This window comes from Macrobrachium nipponense, chromosome 10 (genome assembly GCF_015104395.2).
Source record: "Macrobrachium nipponense isolate FS-2020 chromosome 10, ASM1510439v2, whole genome shotgun sequence".
Lineage (NCBI taxonomy): Eukaryota > Metazoa > Arthropoda > Malacostraca > Decapoda > Palaemonidae > Macrobrachium > Macrobrachium nipponense.
In genome coordinates, this window is record NC_087204.1 from 55021532 (window position 1) to 55039666 (window position 18135).

The window sequence follows — 18135 nt, forward strand, 5'->3', positions numbered from 1 at the left end:
CCTAAATGTGTAAGTTCTCAGGATGATGAAAATTTAGGGCAGATACAGACAAGTATAGGGATAATAGGCTACATAGTGTTTAGGAAGAATAGTGCAGGCTTCTTTGGGTCGGATTTTCTATTATAGGCTAAGTAGTAGTTTATAGAGGGACAGTGTCCTTAGAGCCTCTTTGTGTTTTTCCTGCTTTGAGTTCCTTGCATTATAAGCTTTTTAGGCCATGTTTGGCCGTTCAGGTCTGGTTTCGGGTCTGTCGGGTTCTGAAGGGTTGAATACTGCTCCTTCGTCTTAAAGGTTCCTTTCCTCTACTTATACGATATGGTAATTTTTAATAACTAATTCTCTGTTCAATGCACATTGACTTACGATAATTCAGTATGTAGAGAAATCGAATAAAATTAACCACGGCTAGCCTAGTGTTCACGATGATATATCGTATGCATATAAAGTAGCCTAGCCTAAAGTATTCGCTGTACTACATATCAGTAGAGTAATTTTTATAGTGGCTAACGCTGTAGGCTCAAGGCATTCTGACTTCGGATAATTCAGTACATGTGTAATTTGAACACGAACGAGAATCCGATCTTAGGATAATTCAATATGAATGTAGTCGAACAGGAATGAAGATCAGATTCTGTCCTACTAAGCATTATAAGTGTATTATTGTATCATCATTTTAGCGTAGTATAAATACTAACTCGACAGTCATTTTCGCTCTGGAATCAGCTGATGGCGAATACGAGTTTGCGTCGCCGTATCCCACTCATTCTTGTCCTGATTGGCTAGCATGAATAACGTAACAACTCTTCCTCACTTATACCATGTTTGTCGTCTTGAAGGAGACGTGTTTTCAACTATGTTGACGTTTAACATAGTCAACAATGGTATCTTGTGCCATATAATCAGATATCAGATATGTATAAGGAATTTGTTTGTATGACGTCTTCATCCGTTTAACAGACTAATTGCCGTCAGTAATTACATTGTGCTTATGTCAATTACAGTTACAAAATAATTACCAGTCATATTATCAAATTACAGTGACAACTGAAATTAAGTTTAATTACCTTAAAATATGTAATTGATTACTTTTCAATTAAATTACAATTACACAAGCTTGTCATCAAAAAGCACTGTTGTAAGGAGGCATGGCTGAGACAGACAATGATGCCGGCTAGTCTATTTCTTTGGCTCCAGATTCAACCATATTACTTGGTCTCGACTAATGTTTTTGTTCCTAGTTAGCATAAATGAATATCTGGATACTTAACTTATATGGAACGAAGTCATAATGTTCGTCTTACGATGTAATTTAAGGCCAAAATTTGACTAATACGTCTCATTTGAAGCTAGTTTTCCCTCAGGTTAGATTGCGTAAAATTCAGCGATTCCGTTCGTTTTCACTTTTTCATAGGTATTACGAACCTTACTTTATTAATCTTTTGTCTGTGTGAAACAACAGTAAATGTGCTCTTTCATGCTATTAGTTTCTTTTACCACGGCTGCATTTGAATTCATATAAAAGCTTGGGACTGCTATCCAGGTTGCTGATGCACGTAATATTGCCTTATCAGCTTCAGCTTCATTTATAACATGAATACAGTAATTACTGTCGCACACGGATGAATACAATAAACGGATGTTGCTATCGGATTCGATTACTGTCGCACCCGGATCAGTACAATAAAATGATGTTGCTATCGGATTCGATCATATTAGCAACAAGTTCTCGTTCGGTTGTTCATAGCTGTACGCAGTTATATGAGTATATATTATCATTAAGATAATACTTTTTAACTTAGAAGAGGGTGCAAATTTATGGAGGTGGAGATGTTAGACGATTGTAATTCTCTCTCTCTCTCTCTCACCTTCCTGATTTCATATTCTCTCTATTCATCCTATTTTCCACCCTCTTCTAACACTTGATTCATTGTGCAACAGAGAGGTTTTTTCTTCCTGTTACACCTTTTCAAACACTTTTCTGTCAATTTCCTTTCAGCGCTGAATGACCTCATAGCTCCCTCTCACCTAGCTTTGTAAGTACTATTTTAAACCCAACAATCTCGCTGTCTGACTACACGCTGCTGCCTACGCCAGCTGTGCGAGAGATATAGGAAGACTTATTTGCAATGTAGTGCTGATTTTAATTACTAACCCCATTGTAAATCGAATTAACGCAAGTCAATTACTGTAGCTTCAGTACGGACTGTATTCACGATCACGTCTTGAATAATTTTCCTGATTTTCTAATGTTTGTCAGATTATCATGGGGAACAGAGTTGGTCTAGTTTTCTCTCTCGCCCAGTTTTTCTGTTAAAATTTATAATGTCTTTACACAATCTTCTTATCTGGTAATTCTTCGGATGTTGCTTCGGAGTCTTCTCGCTCATCCTGGTTTCTTTGCCAATAACACAGCAGAGCCAGAGTTTTCATCATTTCATCCTGAAATTTGGGGATTTCAACCTCTCTCTCTCTCTCTCTCTCTCTCTCTCTCTCTCTCTCTCTCTCTCTCTCTCTCTCTCTCTCTCTCTCTCTTCGGGATTAAAGGAAGTAATTTTGGAGGGGCTGCCTTCGTAGCACCTTCCACGGGTCCAGTAGTTCTCAGGCTGCTGGTGTTGATGCTTCAAGGCGGTATCCGCAACTCCGTATTTTCATCCTTACTTGTTTTGAGACGTAGTGTTCTCCGTAGTTCTTGTGGGGGATACGGCAGTTGGAGATTCATCTGCGCCATCATTGACTGTATCAATACTGGTTGTGTCATCACCCACTGCTTTCATAGGGTAGTTAGTAATCTTCCTTTTCCCATTTATATACCTTAGGTGTGTGAGACGTAACGTGCTTACCGCGGTAATTGCTGGGGGGCTACAGCCGTTGGCAGTTCATCTGAATCATAGTTAGCACTTTCTGTGCCCTCGGCCCCCTTTCTTAGGGTAGCTGGTAATTTCCTTCTGCGGCTCCCATTGGTTCCACAGTTCGTAACCCGTCATTAAAGCACTGTGTACCGCACAGTTGGTTCTCCACCTTCACAATGTTGGCGCTAGGTGCTCCGGTGGTTACACGTAGTGACTTCTCTCTCTCCTTCTGCTTATTTTCCCAACTTTTTCCTGCTGCTTTTCTGTTCCACTTTAAGGGGTTTCAAGGGGGGTTCGACCTTGATTTCGTGTCTACTGGGAGTACTTCCTTCCCTCACTTGCTCCGGACTCCAGTCCAGATTTAGTATTGGTAACGGGCGTTAGTTGGATCGCATTTTGCGACCTCTTCGCTCTTAGGGGGTGTGGCTCGCCTATTGTAGTCGGCCCGGGCTCATGTCATAGTCACTGGTGATTGCGGAGTTTTGCAGTCAAGTGAGACTGGTTCAAGGTTAGGTCATCATCTTTGTTGGTACACGTTTGGCGCAACAGTGTGGGAGTGACTCGCAGGGTTGGGCGTTCATCGCCAAGGTATATTCGGCTCAGGTGTAACGTTGTCGTCATTGTAGTGAGGGTATGCGCAGTTGAGTGACTAACTCGTACAGGTTTTGCAAAACTGGTGACAGTTAGCTCTTGTGAGGGGATGGACAGCGGTCGGACAGGGGTTACGTCATCATGTCGGGGGGGGGGGGGGGGGGGTGCGGGGGGGGGGTTGGGGGGGGGGGGGGGGGGGGGAGTGCGGGTTGCGCAGTCTAGTACAACTTGCTCAGGAGTTTATCATCTTGTTGGTATATCGTAGGCTCAGATATGATGGGATCTTTTATGTCGTTTGGTATCGAGCAGCCAGGCCTAGTAGGTTCCGGGTTCTTGGGTGCTGCTCTTGTGGGGATTCAGCCTTTCTCCTTTTTCCTGTTCTGGTGTGGGCGGACAGGTCTGACAGAGGATAGATACCTTTGAAGAGAGAGACTTTTGCTAGTTGTGGATTTTTGTTTCTCCGGCGAAGGAAGCGAGTATAACGGATTGTGGACTTTGTCCATACTCTTTCCGCATTCCAGGCTCCGGAGGAATCTCACAGTTAATTCAAGTAATGTTTGATAAGTTGTATTCAACCAAACCAGCAGTCTCTCAAACATCAAGCAGGCTGATCTGGTTTCAGCGAGGCGGACAGTTTTTGGGGAAGGACTTAGGCTAGCATCACTTTCTGTATGAGGTAGCTGGTAACTCCTCTGCTAGAGTCCGACTTCCGGTTTACGAGTCAGTAGAGGCTTTTCTCTATGGGGTTCCTTCGTTGATTCGTGTGGTAGGGGTTACGGATCATGAGGCTCGTATTTGGAAGACCCCTTTCACAGTCAGTGGGAGGCCTTGTCCCTCTCTGTGTGGATGTGATGAGAGTTGGGTGTTTTTTGAGGGTGTTTATCTGAGCCCGGACTGTTTGATAACCTCTTCACTTTGGTTTCGTGGGGGTTTGCATACCAGACTAACATTTCTGATGGTTATACTATGTTCTTGTCAAGGTGAGGAGGGCCTTCTTGTTAAATCATTGCCTCAGCGCTATCCGGACATTCATAAGAAGGGGTTCTTAGTCAATCCAAGGACGCAAAGTATCGCGAAGGGCTACCCTTTGGGCTTCTGGAGGAATGTTTCGGCGTCTGCGATCGTGTAGGTGGTTATTTGAGAGTTGGTGTGGTTTTTCACAACACCGTACATTAGGGAATTTCAGTTTCTTCAGAGAGGTTACTTGCGGAGTCCTGTCGTTGCGGTAACTCAGTTTTATAGTTGGCTTGGTAGAGTTAGGGTGTTAGAAGTTTAGGGAGGCAGTGATAGTCTAAATGTACTTTAGGGTTAGAAATTTAGGGAGGCAGTGATAGACTAATGAACTCTAGTGTTTATGTTGGTCAAGCTTAGACTGAGTATATTGTTCCTTAGGCCCTTGAGGTTAGGGAGATCCCGATGGTCATGTTGGAATGACTACAACTTCTTCAGCACAAGTCATCTACATCAGTGACCAGTAGAGAACTGAAGGTCCTGCACACTCAACTTCTCCATACATGAGAGGCTAGATAGCCACATGGGAGGTTCACCATTTCCCCTCCATACATGAGAGATATAGAATACCACATGGGAGGTTCTTCAGACTAAGGTGGTACCTTGGACTCGACACCGACGGTATGGTACTTCCTCTGCAAGCATCCTCACCTACTGAGCTGGATAACCAGGTGAGGAGATTTGTTTTTATCTCCATGAATAAGAAGCATAGCTTATCACATGGGAGGTACTTCTGACTCAGACTGCCATAGACTCAACACTGATGTTGAAGTACTTTCTTTGCAAGCATCCTCACCTACTGAGCTGGACAACCAGGTGAGGAGATTTGTTTTTACCACCATGAATAAGAAGTATAGCTTATCACATGGGAGGTAATTCTGACTCAGACAGTACCTTAGACTCAACACTGATGTTGAAGTACTTTCTTTGCAAGCATCCTCACCTACTGAGCTGGACAACCAGGTGAGGAGATTTGTATTTACCTCCATGAATAAGAAGTATAGCTTATCACATGGGAGATACTTCTGACTCAGACAGTACCTTAGACTCAACATCCTCACCTCTGAGTTAGATAACTAGGTGAGGATACAGGCTTTTATACATAGTAAGTTGTTTATGAGTTACCTGCATATGATCCGTGGACAGGTTGGGCTAAATTAGATTGATCCCACCTCTGAGTAAATGTTAATCGGGCTAATTCAGGTGTTCAGGGAGTGTATTGCAATATGAAGTTTTCATAATAAAACTAATATTGTAATACTTACCTGAACACCTGAATGATTCCCACCCCCCTCCCCACTTCAATTTGATAGTGAATGATTCAATTGAGGAGACAGGGCTCTGGTGGCCGGTGGCTGGTATTTGCGGCAGCGTTGCTAACGGTAACACAGGTAACTCATTTGACTAGATTTTACCTGCAGCGTTTGTAACACTGACAGTTAAAATTACCCACTTAATGGGTAAATGTGTGGGGATATAGTTCGGGCTGGTCAGTGACTAGGGCTAATTCAGTTTTTCAAGTAAGTATTACAATATTAGTTTTATTATGAAAACTTCATTTTCTTTATTTTACAGACTAACTGGTGGTTGTGATTACAGCAGTAATGGTTGGATAGCTCTTTGTATTGGTTATCCTAACCATGGAATTCTACCTGTGACTCGTAGCATGTTGTGATATTGATCCTCAAGTGTGTGTACTGATCCCCTGCTGGTAATCATATTCATTTACCACTACTAACCTGGAGTTATGTCACTGGACGAAGCTTTCGTCGCTGCCCTGTGATGATTAACTATTCCTGATGGTAGAAGTCTCGCAGAATTTTGAGAAATTGAAGAGGAAGAGAGTTCGTCAAGTGTCGTCATCCTCCTCTTCGAGATCATCATATTTTCATCAGTCTCCTCCCCTTCGACTCCTAAGGCTCCTTGCCGTAGAAGGAAAAGGTAGTCTTCTCCCTTAGAGGTCTCATCACGGGACTTCTAAGGGTCTGTCTCCTCAAACTGAGGAGGCGGTTGGGTCTTTTGCTGGCTCTCCCGTTCCTTTGGGAATGGGAACTGTCACGCTGTCCCCAGGGCCTAGCGTCTCGGGAGCCGTAGAAGCGCAAACTTTGGTTCACACTGCTGCTAGTCCTAGAGGTTCTGCCCCTAAGACTAGCCTAAGGCTAGTTTTGTGTCGGGCGCTCGTTTGTGAGTCCCCGAGTGCACGTAATCTTCGGATTCGCGTGCATTCAGAATCGTTGGCGCTGAGTCCGCTCACCGTCATGACTCGAGCACGGGGTGGAAGAAAGGAGCAAGTCGCTCAGGTGACTCGCGCCTTGCCAGTGATCGCACTCACAAGGGTTGCTCGGTTCCCGGGTTGACGTGACGGTCCCTTGGGACCATCCACGCAGAGACTGGTAGAGGCTCCGCATCCAGTCCTCTTGAGAGGTTTCGGCTTCGACAAGTCGGAGGACGGTATTGGCTCTCTCCAGTCAGGTGCACACTCAGCCCCACCCAGACGATGGTCACATTCGAGCTACCGACTGGTCTCGGTGGTGGCAGATGCTTTGCCTGCCATACAAGAGTTTCGTATCGCTCCTCACGGAAGCATTCTCTCCACTACTGCTCCATCAGGTCCTTCTTCCCAGGTTGTGCTGGGGCCTACTGCTTCGGCAGCCGTCGCAGCCCCGTCCTGGATGGGAGAACTTTCTGCCGTCCTGAGGAAGCTGGCTAGGAAGAAGAGGGAGGTGTCGTTGTCATCTTTTTCATCTTCGTCTTCGTTGTCGTCTTCTGCTGCCTTCTCCACTTCTCCTTCCAAGGCGAAGGTGGTCTCCCCCCCCCAAAGGAGTCTCGCACAGAGACTTCTAAGGGTCTGTCTCATCATCCCTATAAGACAGGCTGGCCTTCCGCTGGTCCTCCCATTCCTTCAGGAACGGGGCCCGTCTCTCCTTCTCCAGGGAAGAGAAAGACTGGGACCGTAGAGGTACCAGCCATTGCTGGTACCTCTGCTCCTGGCTCTAGAGGTTCCACCTCTGGACCAGGAACCGTCTCAGTCGCTCCCCAGCGAGCGTCACCGAGTGTACAGCAGCCAGGGTCCTGGCCTCTTGAGTACGCTCACCGCCAGGACCCAGGCACGGGGCGGAAGGATGGTAAGAGTTGCCCAGGTGACTCTCGCCAGACCGGCGATCGCTAGCGTAATGATCGCCCGGTACCCAGGGTAGACGTGACAGTCCCATCTGACTGTACACAAGGCTAGACTGGGAGGAGGTCCCCCAGGTCCCTGGGAACAGCTTCGGCTGCTTTTGAGACTGTGCCGCGTCGTGAGGACAGTGCTCGGTCTCACCGCGTTGGCGTACGCTACCAGTCACCCTACCGTCGATCACACCACGAGATCAGATGGTCTGCACGGCTGGTAGCAGCTCCCCTGACGCAAGAGACTGACGCTACCGTCTTTGGTCCGGCACTTTCCGCAGGGAGATCGCTGGTCCAGATCTGCAGACCGGTCATCATAGCGGGTTGGTGATCGCCTGCAGCCCTCTCCGTCCACCGGTTTTGCCAGTAGACAGAGCGGAAGCGTCAGACCTGCCTCACCTGTCCCTTCAACCTCCTTGGCGGGATACACCAGGAGGAGCGAGGCGACCAGGGGTTATCGTGAGGAGTGCACTTTTCTCAGTCCAGTCACGAGAGCCTATGTGCCCGGTTCGGTCTCAGGACCGGACAGGTTTTACGCTCAAGTGATAAGAGGAGATCATGGGGGGGCTGGTGAGGACGATGACGCTTTCCTAGACTTGCGGAGTGACCATCATCACTGTTCACGTGACGGTCCCGCTGGACCGCACACGCAGAGACTGGTGTGGGCTCCCCCTTCGGTCCTCTTGAGGCGTTTCGGCCTCAACAAGGACTGGGACGCGTCGAGGATGGTATCGGCTCTGTCAGGTGCACGCTAAGCGTCACCCAGACGACGGTCACGGTGACCGACTGGTCTTGGTGGCGGCAGACATTTCGCCTGCAGTAGGAGTTTCGTAACCCTCCTCAGGAAAGCGTTTTCTCCAGATGGTAAAGCTTTCCTAGATTCGCCATCACTGCAGGTTGATGGCTGCCCATGACTCGCTTCTCTGGCTACTAGTTCCGCTAGTAAGGCGAATGAGAGTGTCCAGTCTTCCTCCCCCATTCCCTCTCTTCCTATGACTACGCCGAGAGGGGTGAGGTGAATGGGAGGGATCCTGCAGAGCGCTCCCTGTAGGATTCAGCGCCATTGAGGAAGGATCTTGCCCATTCCTCCTCAATTTCTACGGGAATCGAGGAGGGCCATCACCTGATGATCGTCTGATGAAATTCGGGGGGTTTCGCCAAGCGCTTAAAATTCTTCAGAATTTCCAGCACTTTCTGAGTGTTTTTGTCTTCTACAATCTGCAAACACTTGGGCGAGAACATGGTTCAAAGTGGGCGAGATGAGAATTCCTGATAATTGTTACTATGATAACTGGGAATCTCGCCAAATGCTTGAATTCCTTGGAATTTGTGGCGTCTCAGAGTGTTTTGGTTTTCATGTAATTTCCAAGCACACTGTCGAGACAGACATTCCCGGTAATTGTTATTGTGAACTCGGGAGTCTCGCTAAGCATTATATTCCTTGGAATTTCTAGCATTCGAAGGGTGATTTGGTTTTCTGAAATTCCCAAACACTTGGGCAACGGGTATTCCCGATGATATTGCCCGTGGAAGTGCTGCTGCTGAATGAAGAGTGTCTCGGGAGGGGCTCGGCATGGATGGGCCTGATGGTCCGTCGCCTCAGTACGCGGTCACCCCCGGGATACAGAGAAGAATGGGCAATAACAGTCAATCCTCCTCTCTTTTTTTCCCTTTCCTTCCTGGTTATACCAGAATGAACAAGGAAATAAGGGGAATTTGGTGGAGTTTACCTGGAATTTGAACCTGAGAGACTATGTTTTTGGTTCAATCCTAGGATCTTGCCCAACATACGTCAATCCATTCAGGATGGATAGCACCGAGAGTTTGAATGCCTCTCCTGTGCTACTGTTTTGGAAGCATCCAGTTCGGCTTGAACTAGTCGTCTTTGGTATGTATATTTCTCTCGTGACTTGCTTCAGTTATCAGTTGAATTTTCCGAGTAGTAGGCACATAACTGTAGTTAACTCTACGGGTATGTGACCGAGACAAATTTTATGTTCTCTTGATTGACCTACAACTTGGGACTGCCTTGCAGGCCTCCCAAGAGTTACCAGTTTCGATTTTGAGATACTAGTGGTATTGTTTACCAACAGCACCACCATTTGCATTCACCAAATGGGAGGGTTTTCTTCCCTCCCATATCGGTTAAAAGGCAAATGCTTGAGCATATCTATTTTGCGCTCGATGGTTGTAACGCATTCCTTCATGGAATGGAATACCTGGCAACTCAGGATGACAACAAATTAAGTGAGAGCTAGCGATGTACGGCGCTGCCAGCCTGCCTCAGTCAGTACGGCTTGTTCTCCGAGATACATCGGTTAGTTATTGTTTCTCCTCTGTCGAGGATTGACTACCGATTCGAATCTCTGCTTGGCAATCACTGACTGAAGTCTGTAGCCTAGTCTTCCGCTTCATCGTATCTACCGCTGCGATGATGCAGAATGATATTCTTCAGACAATCTGAGTTGGTCTTCTAATATACATTTCGTAATTTGTAAGGTGTGCAATTATTCTTTGTTCACCCTGAATTGTAAATGAATAATGGAAGACTTCGCCTGTTCCCTGCCCTGCCAGCTCTGCTTCCAAAGTAAATAGAAATGCCCTCCCTGATCCAACCCACGAGAAGTAGTTCTTCAGGCAGTACAATCCCTGTGGTTTCATTACTGAAAGACGCTCCGCTTACATTGCAAACTCTGACTTTCTCACTGAACAGCAGTGAAATAGCGATTTAGCTTTTTCAGTCCTCCGTAAAACAACAGGGATTAAAGCCGTCTTCACTGGTTGGGGTCATCGACGGGACTTTTTCTATTATCAGAATCTTGAGAGTTTACCTCTCTCGATTCAACTGTGAAGACGTAGGTCTGCATTCACCTTAGTCATTCACTAGTATATAGTATTGTTTCTCCTTAGTTGAGATTTAACTACTGATGAGAACTTCTGTCTCGCCATCAAGGGACCTCGATCTCTAGAAGGCAATTGACTATCGTCTGATGTGCGCATGCCTTGAGAAAATCATCATCTTGTCTCCCAACATCGGTGGCGAACAAGATAGAGGATTTGTATGGTTGTTCTCAGCATAACTCTTCAAAAGGCGGGTGTTATGTTGTGACTACGATTCGGATGCATGACGGCTCACTGAGCGGTGAGCGCAGTCAGTCTGCATCTGTTGGAAGAGTCCGAGTCCATCATGAGCTATGCTGTGGACTTGTATTGGTTGATCCAGATCAGTCATTACTATGTCCTATTGGCATGTTGCTGTACCCATAAAGGATCAACACCCATCATGGAGTGTCGGTGTCTTTATCTGCTGTGGACTGCCATTGCAGAAGTGTCCAATGACATGTCTTTCTCCGAGTCTTACGAGACTGTGAGAGACTTTCTGCAGTTGGATAGTCCACAGGATAGGTACATTTCATCATTCCGAAGAATATGTTGGACAGGAAGGTAGATGAGGTCTCATTGCAACCATATTTATATCTTTCTTCCTTTGAGCCTGCCCACAGGTCCTTGGAACCTCCTTTCCTTGGACTGGTGATGGATGCTTGCAGGTTGTGTTTGCTTACGTGGCTCCTTCAAGAGGACAAGTTGCATCTCAACTATGGTGTGCAGTTCTAGAGGTAAGAAGGATGCAAGAGTGACTGGCCTCTCCACCTTCCCCACCTCGTCCTTCCACTCCTCTTCCTTCGGGTTGAGGATAGGACTCGAACTTACACTGGCTGGTCGGGCAATTGATATATTTATCCAACAGTTTTTTATTTTGTATGTCTATTCTGTTTTCATGGTTACTGCAAAAATTTACTTCAAAATCTGTAAAATTTCTGCCTATATTGTACATACTTTATTGGATATGTATAATAAAATAATGGATATAGTGATCTTACTTTTAAATAAACTATGATCTGTTTTTTTCCTTCCATATTTATATCTCCAATAATAATCTAAAGTTGCCACTACCACACCATTCTCATGGAAATAGATAAGAAAGGTACATGATAAATAAAAACATACAAATGGCTTTATGAAAAGTAATCAGTAATAAATGGTAGTTCGTGTACATTTTAAAACGTAGAAAAAACATATGGTAGTACAGTGGGGCCTCGCTTAGTCACGGATCAGCAATCACGGATTCAGTTAATCACGGGTTTTCCTTGGACCACTTCTCAGTCTATACCTATCACTGGTATGAATCCCTGGTAGGCTAAGCCTCGTCCGGTTCCGATAACCAACAAATGCATGAACAGATTTACATTATGATATTAAATATTAACTGACAATAAAGGTAATAAAACCATTCTCACCTTATATATTATTGGCATATCTTCATAATATGTAGCCTATTCATGGAATAATCCAACATCATTGACATCAACTTGTAGTTGAGCGGCCAGCAGAAATGTAAACATTGACTCTGAGTTACACTTAACAGCACCTTTGTCATTCTTAACCTTTTAGAAATGTTAATAGTATTATTGTAATTACAGTAGTAATAACATTTAGGAAAACATTAATTTTCAATTCGAACTTCTTTATTGTTTTGGTATAATGTAATCAAACACGGCAGTCATACAAACGATAATTGTCATAGATTATCGTATTGTTGTTTGCGATCGGCGACGAAGCTTAAACGTAATAAAACCATTTTACCTTATGTATTATTGTCATAATTATATTCATAATAAAACGCATATCTTATATATTATTGGCATATCTTCATCATAAAAAGCTTCTTCAAGGAATAATTCCTTGGGGAATGCATTTTTCAAAAGACAAAAATACACTTTATATGTTTACAGCATGCAACGATTACTTTAGTTTGATGTGATTACATTAATATTACAGTATGGTACTCTAAGCAGTACAGTAACTTTTTTTTATTTTTTAAAATAAAAAATGTATATTCATTCACGAAAAAAATACGTATGACCACCGTGACGTCACCAAACCTAGTCTCGTTCGTACACAATGATAGTGGTTACACCATTCTACAAACTACCGATGTATTTTTACGTAAGTATCCTCTAAATTCTGTCATAAATCACTTACTTTTTTGTGGAGCCCAAATACTACGTATATCCCGGAAAATTAACAAAATCGCGAATTTTATCATAGAGCAAGATTCACTAATTACTGTGTTTTCTTCTTCTTTTCATAACTAAATGATTTTTAGGATACACTCATTTACAAATGTTCAAATACTATGAATGTAAATAGCAAATTTCTCTCTCTCTCTCTTTTATCACTTGCAGAAAAACTATAATACTGATCTATTATTTATTATCGTAATAAAAGAACAAAAAGGTCTTTTATTCTTTCTGTGATTTATGAAACTGCTTCAATACAACTTTTATAGTTGACTCAATGATTATCACATTATAACAGTATACAAGAGAATATCTTATCACTATCCATGTTTCATTTCTTATCACATAAAAAATATTTCAAATACAAATTTCATTATGTATTTCTCGAGCTAAACTAGTAACAGTACGCTCGTCCTAATGTCTCTAAGGCTATTCAACGTTACTATCCCAATCAAGCGCTACTCTCTCTCTCTCTCTCTCTCTCCAATCTCTCTCTCTCTCTCGCTCTCTCTCTCTCTCTCTTTTATCACTTGCAGAAAAAAAACTATAATACTGATCTATTATTATCGTAAGAAAAGAACAAAAAAGGTCTTTTATTCTTTCTGTGATTTACGAAACTGCTTCGATACAACTTTTATAGTTGACTCAATAATTATCACATTATACAGTATTCAAGAGAATATCTTATCACTATCCATTTTTCATTTCTTATCACCATAAAAATATTTCAAATACAGATTTCATTATGTATTTCTCGAGCTAAAACTAATAAACAGTACGCTAGTCCTAAGAATGCGGTCTCTCAAGCTATTCAACAGTTTCTCTTCCCACTCTCTATCAGCTTCTCCTCTCCTCTCTCTCTCTCTCTCTCTCTCTCTCTCTCTCTCTCTCTCTCTCTCTCTCTACGCTCTCTCTCTCTCTCTATTTTATCACTTGCAGAAAAAACTATAATACTGATCTATTATTTATCGTAAGAAAACGAAACAAAAAAGGTCTTTTATTCTTTCTGTGGGATTTTACGAAAAACTGCTTCAATACCAACTTTTATAGTTGACTCAATGATTATCACATTATAACAGTATTCAAGAGAATATCTTATCACTATCCATGTTTCATTTCTTATCACCATAAAAATATTTCAAATACAGATTTCATTATGTATTTCTCGAGCTAAGCTAGTATCAGTACGCTCGTCCTAAGCTGGTCTCTCAAGCTATTCAACAGTTACTCTCACCCAAGTCTGCTCTCTCGTCTCTCTCTCTCTCTCTCTCTCATCTCTCTCTCTCTCTCTCTCTCTCTCTCAATAAAATATGAATTACTGAATCATAATACCATAAACTATTATGTACAAAGTTAATGATAATAATAATTCCATTAATAAATTCATTTCTTTTGGCAACTAAATTGTTTTCCAAAATAATTCTTTCGGTAATAAACGTCCATCAGCTGATTCTAAACGTAAACAAAAGACAAAACTAGATTTTTATTGCTGTATTTTGCTGTTTATACATTAATATTATAGTTGGGTGCTGTAATCTTTACAGTACATCATGGTTTGTTTACAAGCGTAACCCAGGCGCACACGCGCGAATTGCTTTCTTCTCGCACTAGAAAGCATCAGCGACGCATCTCAGAAATTCTTTTGTCACTTTTTTGTAATTTTGCACCATTTTATATTAGCTGTTACATAGTTTTATATATGAAAATGTGTGCAATTTCATGTAGAATACAACAAAAAACAACCCATGGTTGTAGCTTTTCATATAAATCATGATAAGAGCCAAAATTTCAACCTTCGGTCAACTTTGACTCGACCGAAATGGTCGAAAAATGCAATTGTAAGCTAAAACACTTACATTCAATCATTTACCTTCTTTTTGCAACAAATTGTAAGTCTCTAGCACAATATTTTGATTTATGGTGAATTTTTGAAAAAACTTTTTCCTTACATCTGCATGGTAACTCCGCCAAAAATCTCAGAAATTCTTTCATCACTTTGTCATAGTTTTTGCACCATTTTATATTAGCCATTACATAAAGTTTATAGTATATGAAAATGTGCTCAATTTTATGTAGAATACAACAAAAAACAACCCATGGTTGTAGCTTTTATCAGTTTTGAAATATTTTCATATAAATCACCATAAGTGCCACAACCTTCGGCCGACTTTGACTCAACTGAAATGGTTGAAAAATGCAATTGTAAGCTAAAACTCTTACATTCAATTAATATTCAATCATTTACCTTCATTTTGCAACAAATTGGAAGTCTCTAGCCCAATATTTCGATTTATGGTGAATTTTTGAAAAAAAACTTTTTCCTTACGTCCGCGCGCGTTAACTTGGCCGAAAATCTCAGAAATTCTTTCGCTACATTGTTGTAATGTTTGCACTGTTTTATATTAGCCGTTACATGAAGTTTTATATATGAAAATGTGCTCAATTTTATGTAGAATACAACTAAAAATAACTCATGGTTGTAGCTTTTATCAGTTTTGAAATATTTTCATATAAATCACGATAAATAGAAAAAATTCAACCTTCGGTCAACTTTGACTCTACCGAAATGGTCGAAAAACGCAATTGTAAGCTAAAACTCTTACACTGTAGTAACAGTCAATCATTTACCTTCATTTTGCAACAAGCGGGAAGTCTTTAGCACAATATTTCGATTTATGGTGAATTTTTTAAAAAACTTTTTCCTTACATCCACGCATGGTAACTGCTGAAAATCTCAGAATTTCTTTAGTCACCTTGTCATAATTTTTGCACCGTTTTCTATTAGGCTTTACATGAAGTGTTTACATGAAAATTGTGCAATTTCATGTAGAATACAACAAAAAATAACTCATGATTGTAGCTTTTATCAGTTTTGAAATATTTTCATATAAATCACGATAAGTGCCAAAATTTAAACCTATGGTCAACTTTGACTCGGCCGAAATGGTAAAAAAATGCAATTGTAAGCTAAAACTCTTACATTCTAGTAACATTCAATCATTTACCTTCATTTTGCAACAAATTGGAAGTCTCTAGCACAATATTTCTATTTATGGTGAATTTTTGAATAAAAAACTTTTTCCTTACGTCCGCACGGTAACTCGGCCAAAAATCTCAGAAATTCTTTCATCACTTTGTTGTAATTTTTGCACCATTTTATATTAGCCGTCACATAAACTTTTGTATGTGTATGTGAAAATGTGTGCAATTTCATATAAAATACAAAAAAAATAAGTCATGGTTGTAGCTTTTATCAATTTTGAAATATTTTCATATAAATCACAATAAATAGAAAACATTCAACCTTTGGTCAACTTTAACTCGACCGAAATGGTCGAAAACTAGAATTTTAAGCTAAATAAACTTACAGTCTAGTAATATTCAATCAGTTACCTTCATTTTGCAACAAACGGGAAGTCTCTAGCACAATATTTAGATTTATGGTGAATTTAAAAAAAAAAAATATATGTCCGCGCGTTACGTATTCATGCATCATTTGGGATAATATTATCTCTGTGTTGCTTTGATCATTTTACAAGTTGTTATATACCAAAATCATCGCAATTTAGTGTACAATACAACGAAAAAAATTAGCTCATTAGCTTTAACCGTTTTGCTCACAGCACGATTTGTATACAATTATATATGAAATTTTTTCGCACTGTCATGCATTCCAATATTTATATATGATAATGATATTTTTTTTCATTTCTGATGGTTGCGTACTAAACTTCAGGCAAGGACAAAAAAAAGAAGCCAAAAATGAACTCTCAATCTTAAAAACTAAGCATGCTGTGATTTTTTTAAAATACTTTTTTTTCTGCTTCGGCGCTAACTCCCGAACACTGCCGGCATACGACAGACACTGGTAAATAGAGGCTTGGCGTTTAAGGATGAATGCAGAATGGTTTTTCCTATTTACATAACAAAATTAAATATGACTATGTAAAATGGGGAAACAGTGCGGTAATGAAATACTTGATGTCCAGTTTTGCAGCTGTCAAAGTCAGTGCTCGAAGTGAGGGCCTCGACGTCAGGATCTCTCTCTCTTTCTCTCTCTCTCTCTCCGACTACGAACTATGGACTTTACTTGTTTCTGTTCACACTCTCTCTGGTGCGTCCTCTTCCTCTCTATCCTTCGTTTCTACCGTTTTCTCTTATCTCTGATGATCTCTCTGATTATCTGATTATTCTCGAACAATCATGAGAACAAACTTCTGAAACGTGCATGAATTCCTCCTTGCAGCAGACCTACTGGAAGAAGATACATTTTCCTTTCCTTTAATATATGTTTCTTTGCTATAGAGCGATTACCATGACAGTAAGTATAATTAAAACCTTGTTTTATTATAAAAACATCATCATTCCAAAACTTGTGAAAACAATGAAAATACTTATGTACATAACTTGGAGAAAACACTGGACACAGCCTTTATAGTGCTTGTAAAAACTGCAGAAAGGTGAAATTCTCAGGATAAATAAAAAATATGTAACAATGCACTATGAAGTTGCGTAAATAACTACTGAAAAGGGCCTTCTAAAATGTTTTAAAGGCTGTAAAATTAATAATATTTTTTAATAATGGAAGGATTACCAATATACAGCAAGGAAATGACTGGGTAATTCGTAACAGAGCTCTTAACAATGCTGGAATCCCACAGAATATGGGGTAGTTTGAGTGATGTATGCCTGTGGGTACAATTGATGCATATTTATTAGAATACAGCACTACCTTTGTCTGTTTGGCAAAGGACTGAGAGTTTGGGCACATTTGAAACTGGGAATGTGGGCATATAAATGAATGATGATGAAACAGACTTTATGTGGGCCAGACATTTTTGGTCTTATAATGTTTCTTAGTTAATACTGTTAGTGAATTTTTCTCCTTTCAGGCAATTTTGGCAACTTCCAGTGGCCCTACAGAAAGTCAGCAACTTATACGTCACTGTTCGCGCTACATTTATGAGCAGCCTAACATACCACAAGCTAATTTTTCCCATATTATAGATATTGTTGGGGTTTGTTGTGAACACCAGCATGAGAACTCGGTTACAGATCCAGCATTTCATCTGAAGTCAATGTATTACTTAATAATAATGGCAGCAAAACGAAAGGTAAAGTTTATAGCTAGAATATTCAGTTTGCATGATATTTTTTAGTTAGTCTTTAAAAGTTATAGGTAAGTTTTTAAATATGCTACGTGCAGTTTGCAGGAATGTTTTCTATCCAACACTTTTGAACAATACAGTTGTGGTTTGATTCCTAAAAGTATCAATAGTATATGTTTGTGATCTTAAAAATTATATAAGATTGACTTGGGCTATGGTAGTAAGCTGTAATGCTGCATTTGCACATCTCTAATTCTTAGCATTTTCAGTGTTTTGGAAATAAATACATTGTTTCATGACCAAAAGAACTCCTAGTATGTCTTGGAG

At 41.1% G+C, this 18135-nt stretch overlaps 1 protein-coding gene across 2 annotated transcripts in view; it reads left to right on the top strand.

Moving 5' to 3' along the window:
• LOC135223625 (uncharacterized) overlaps nucleotides 1-18135 on the top strand; it is a gene marked incomplete in the record, with an annotated part of 381927 nt that overhangs the window by 56615 nt on the left and 307177 nt on the right. For both annotated transcript variants that reach the window (XM_064262235.1, XM_064262236.1), the window contains 1 exon segment: nucleotides 17593-17814. In XM_064262235.1, coding sequence (XP_064118305.1) covers nucleotides 17593-17814 — 222 coding nt within the window.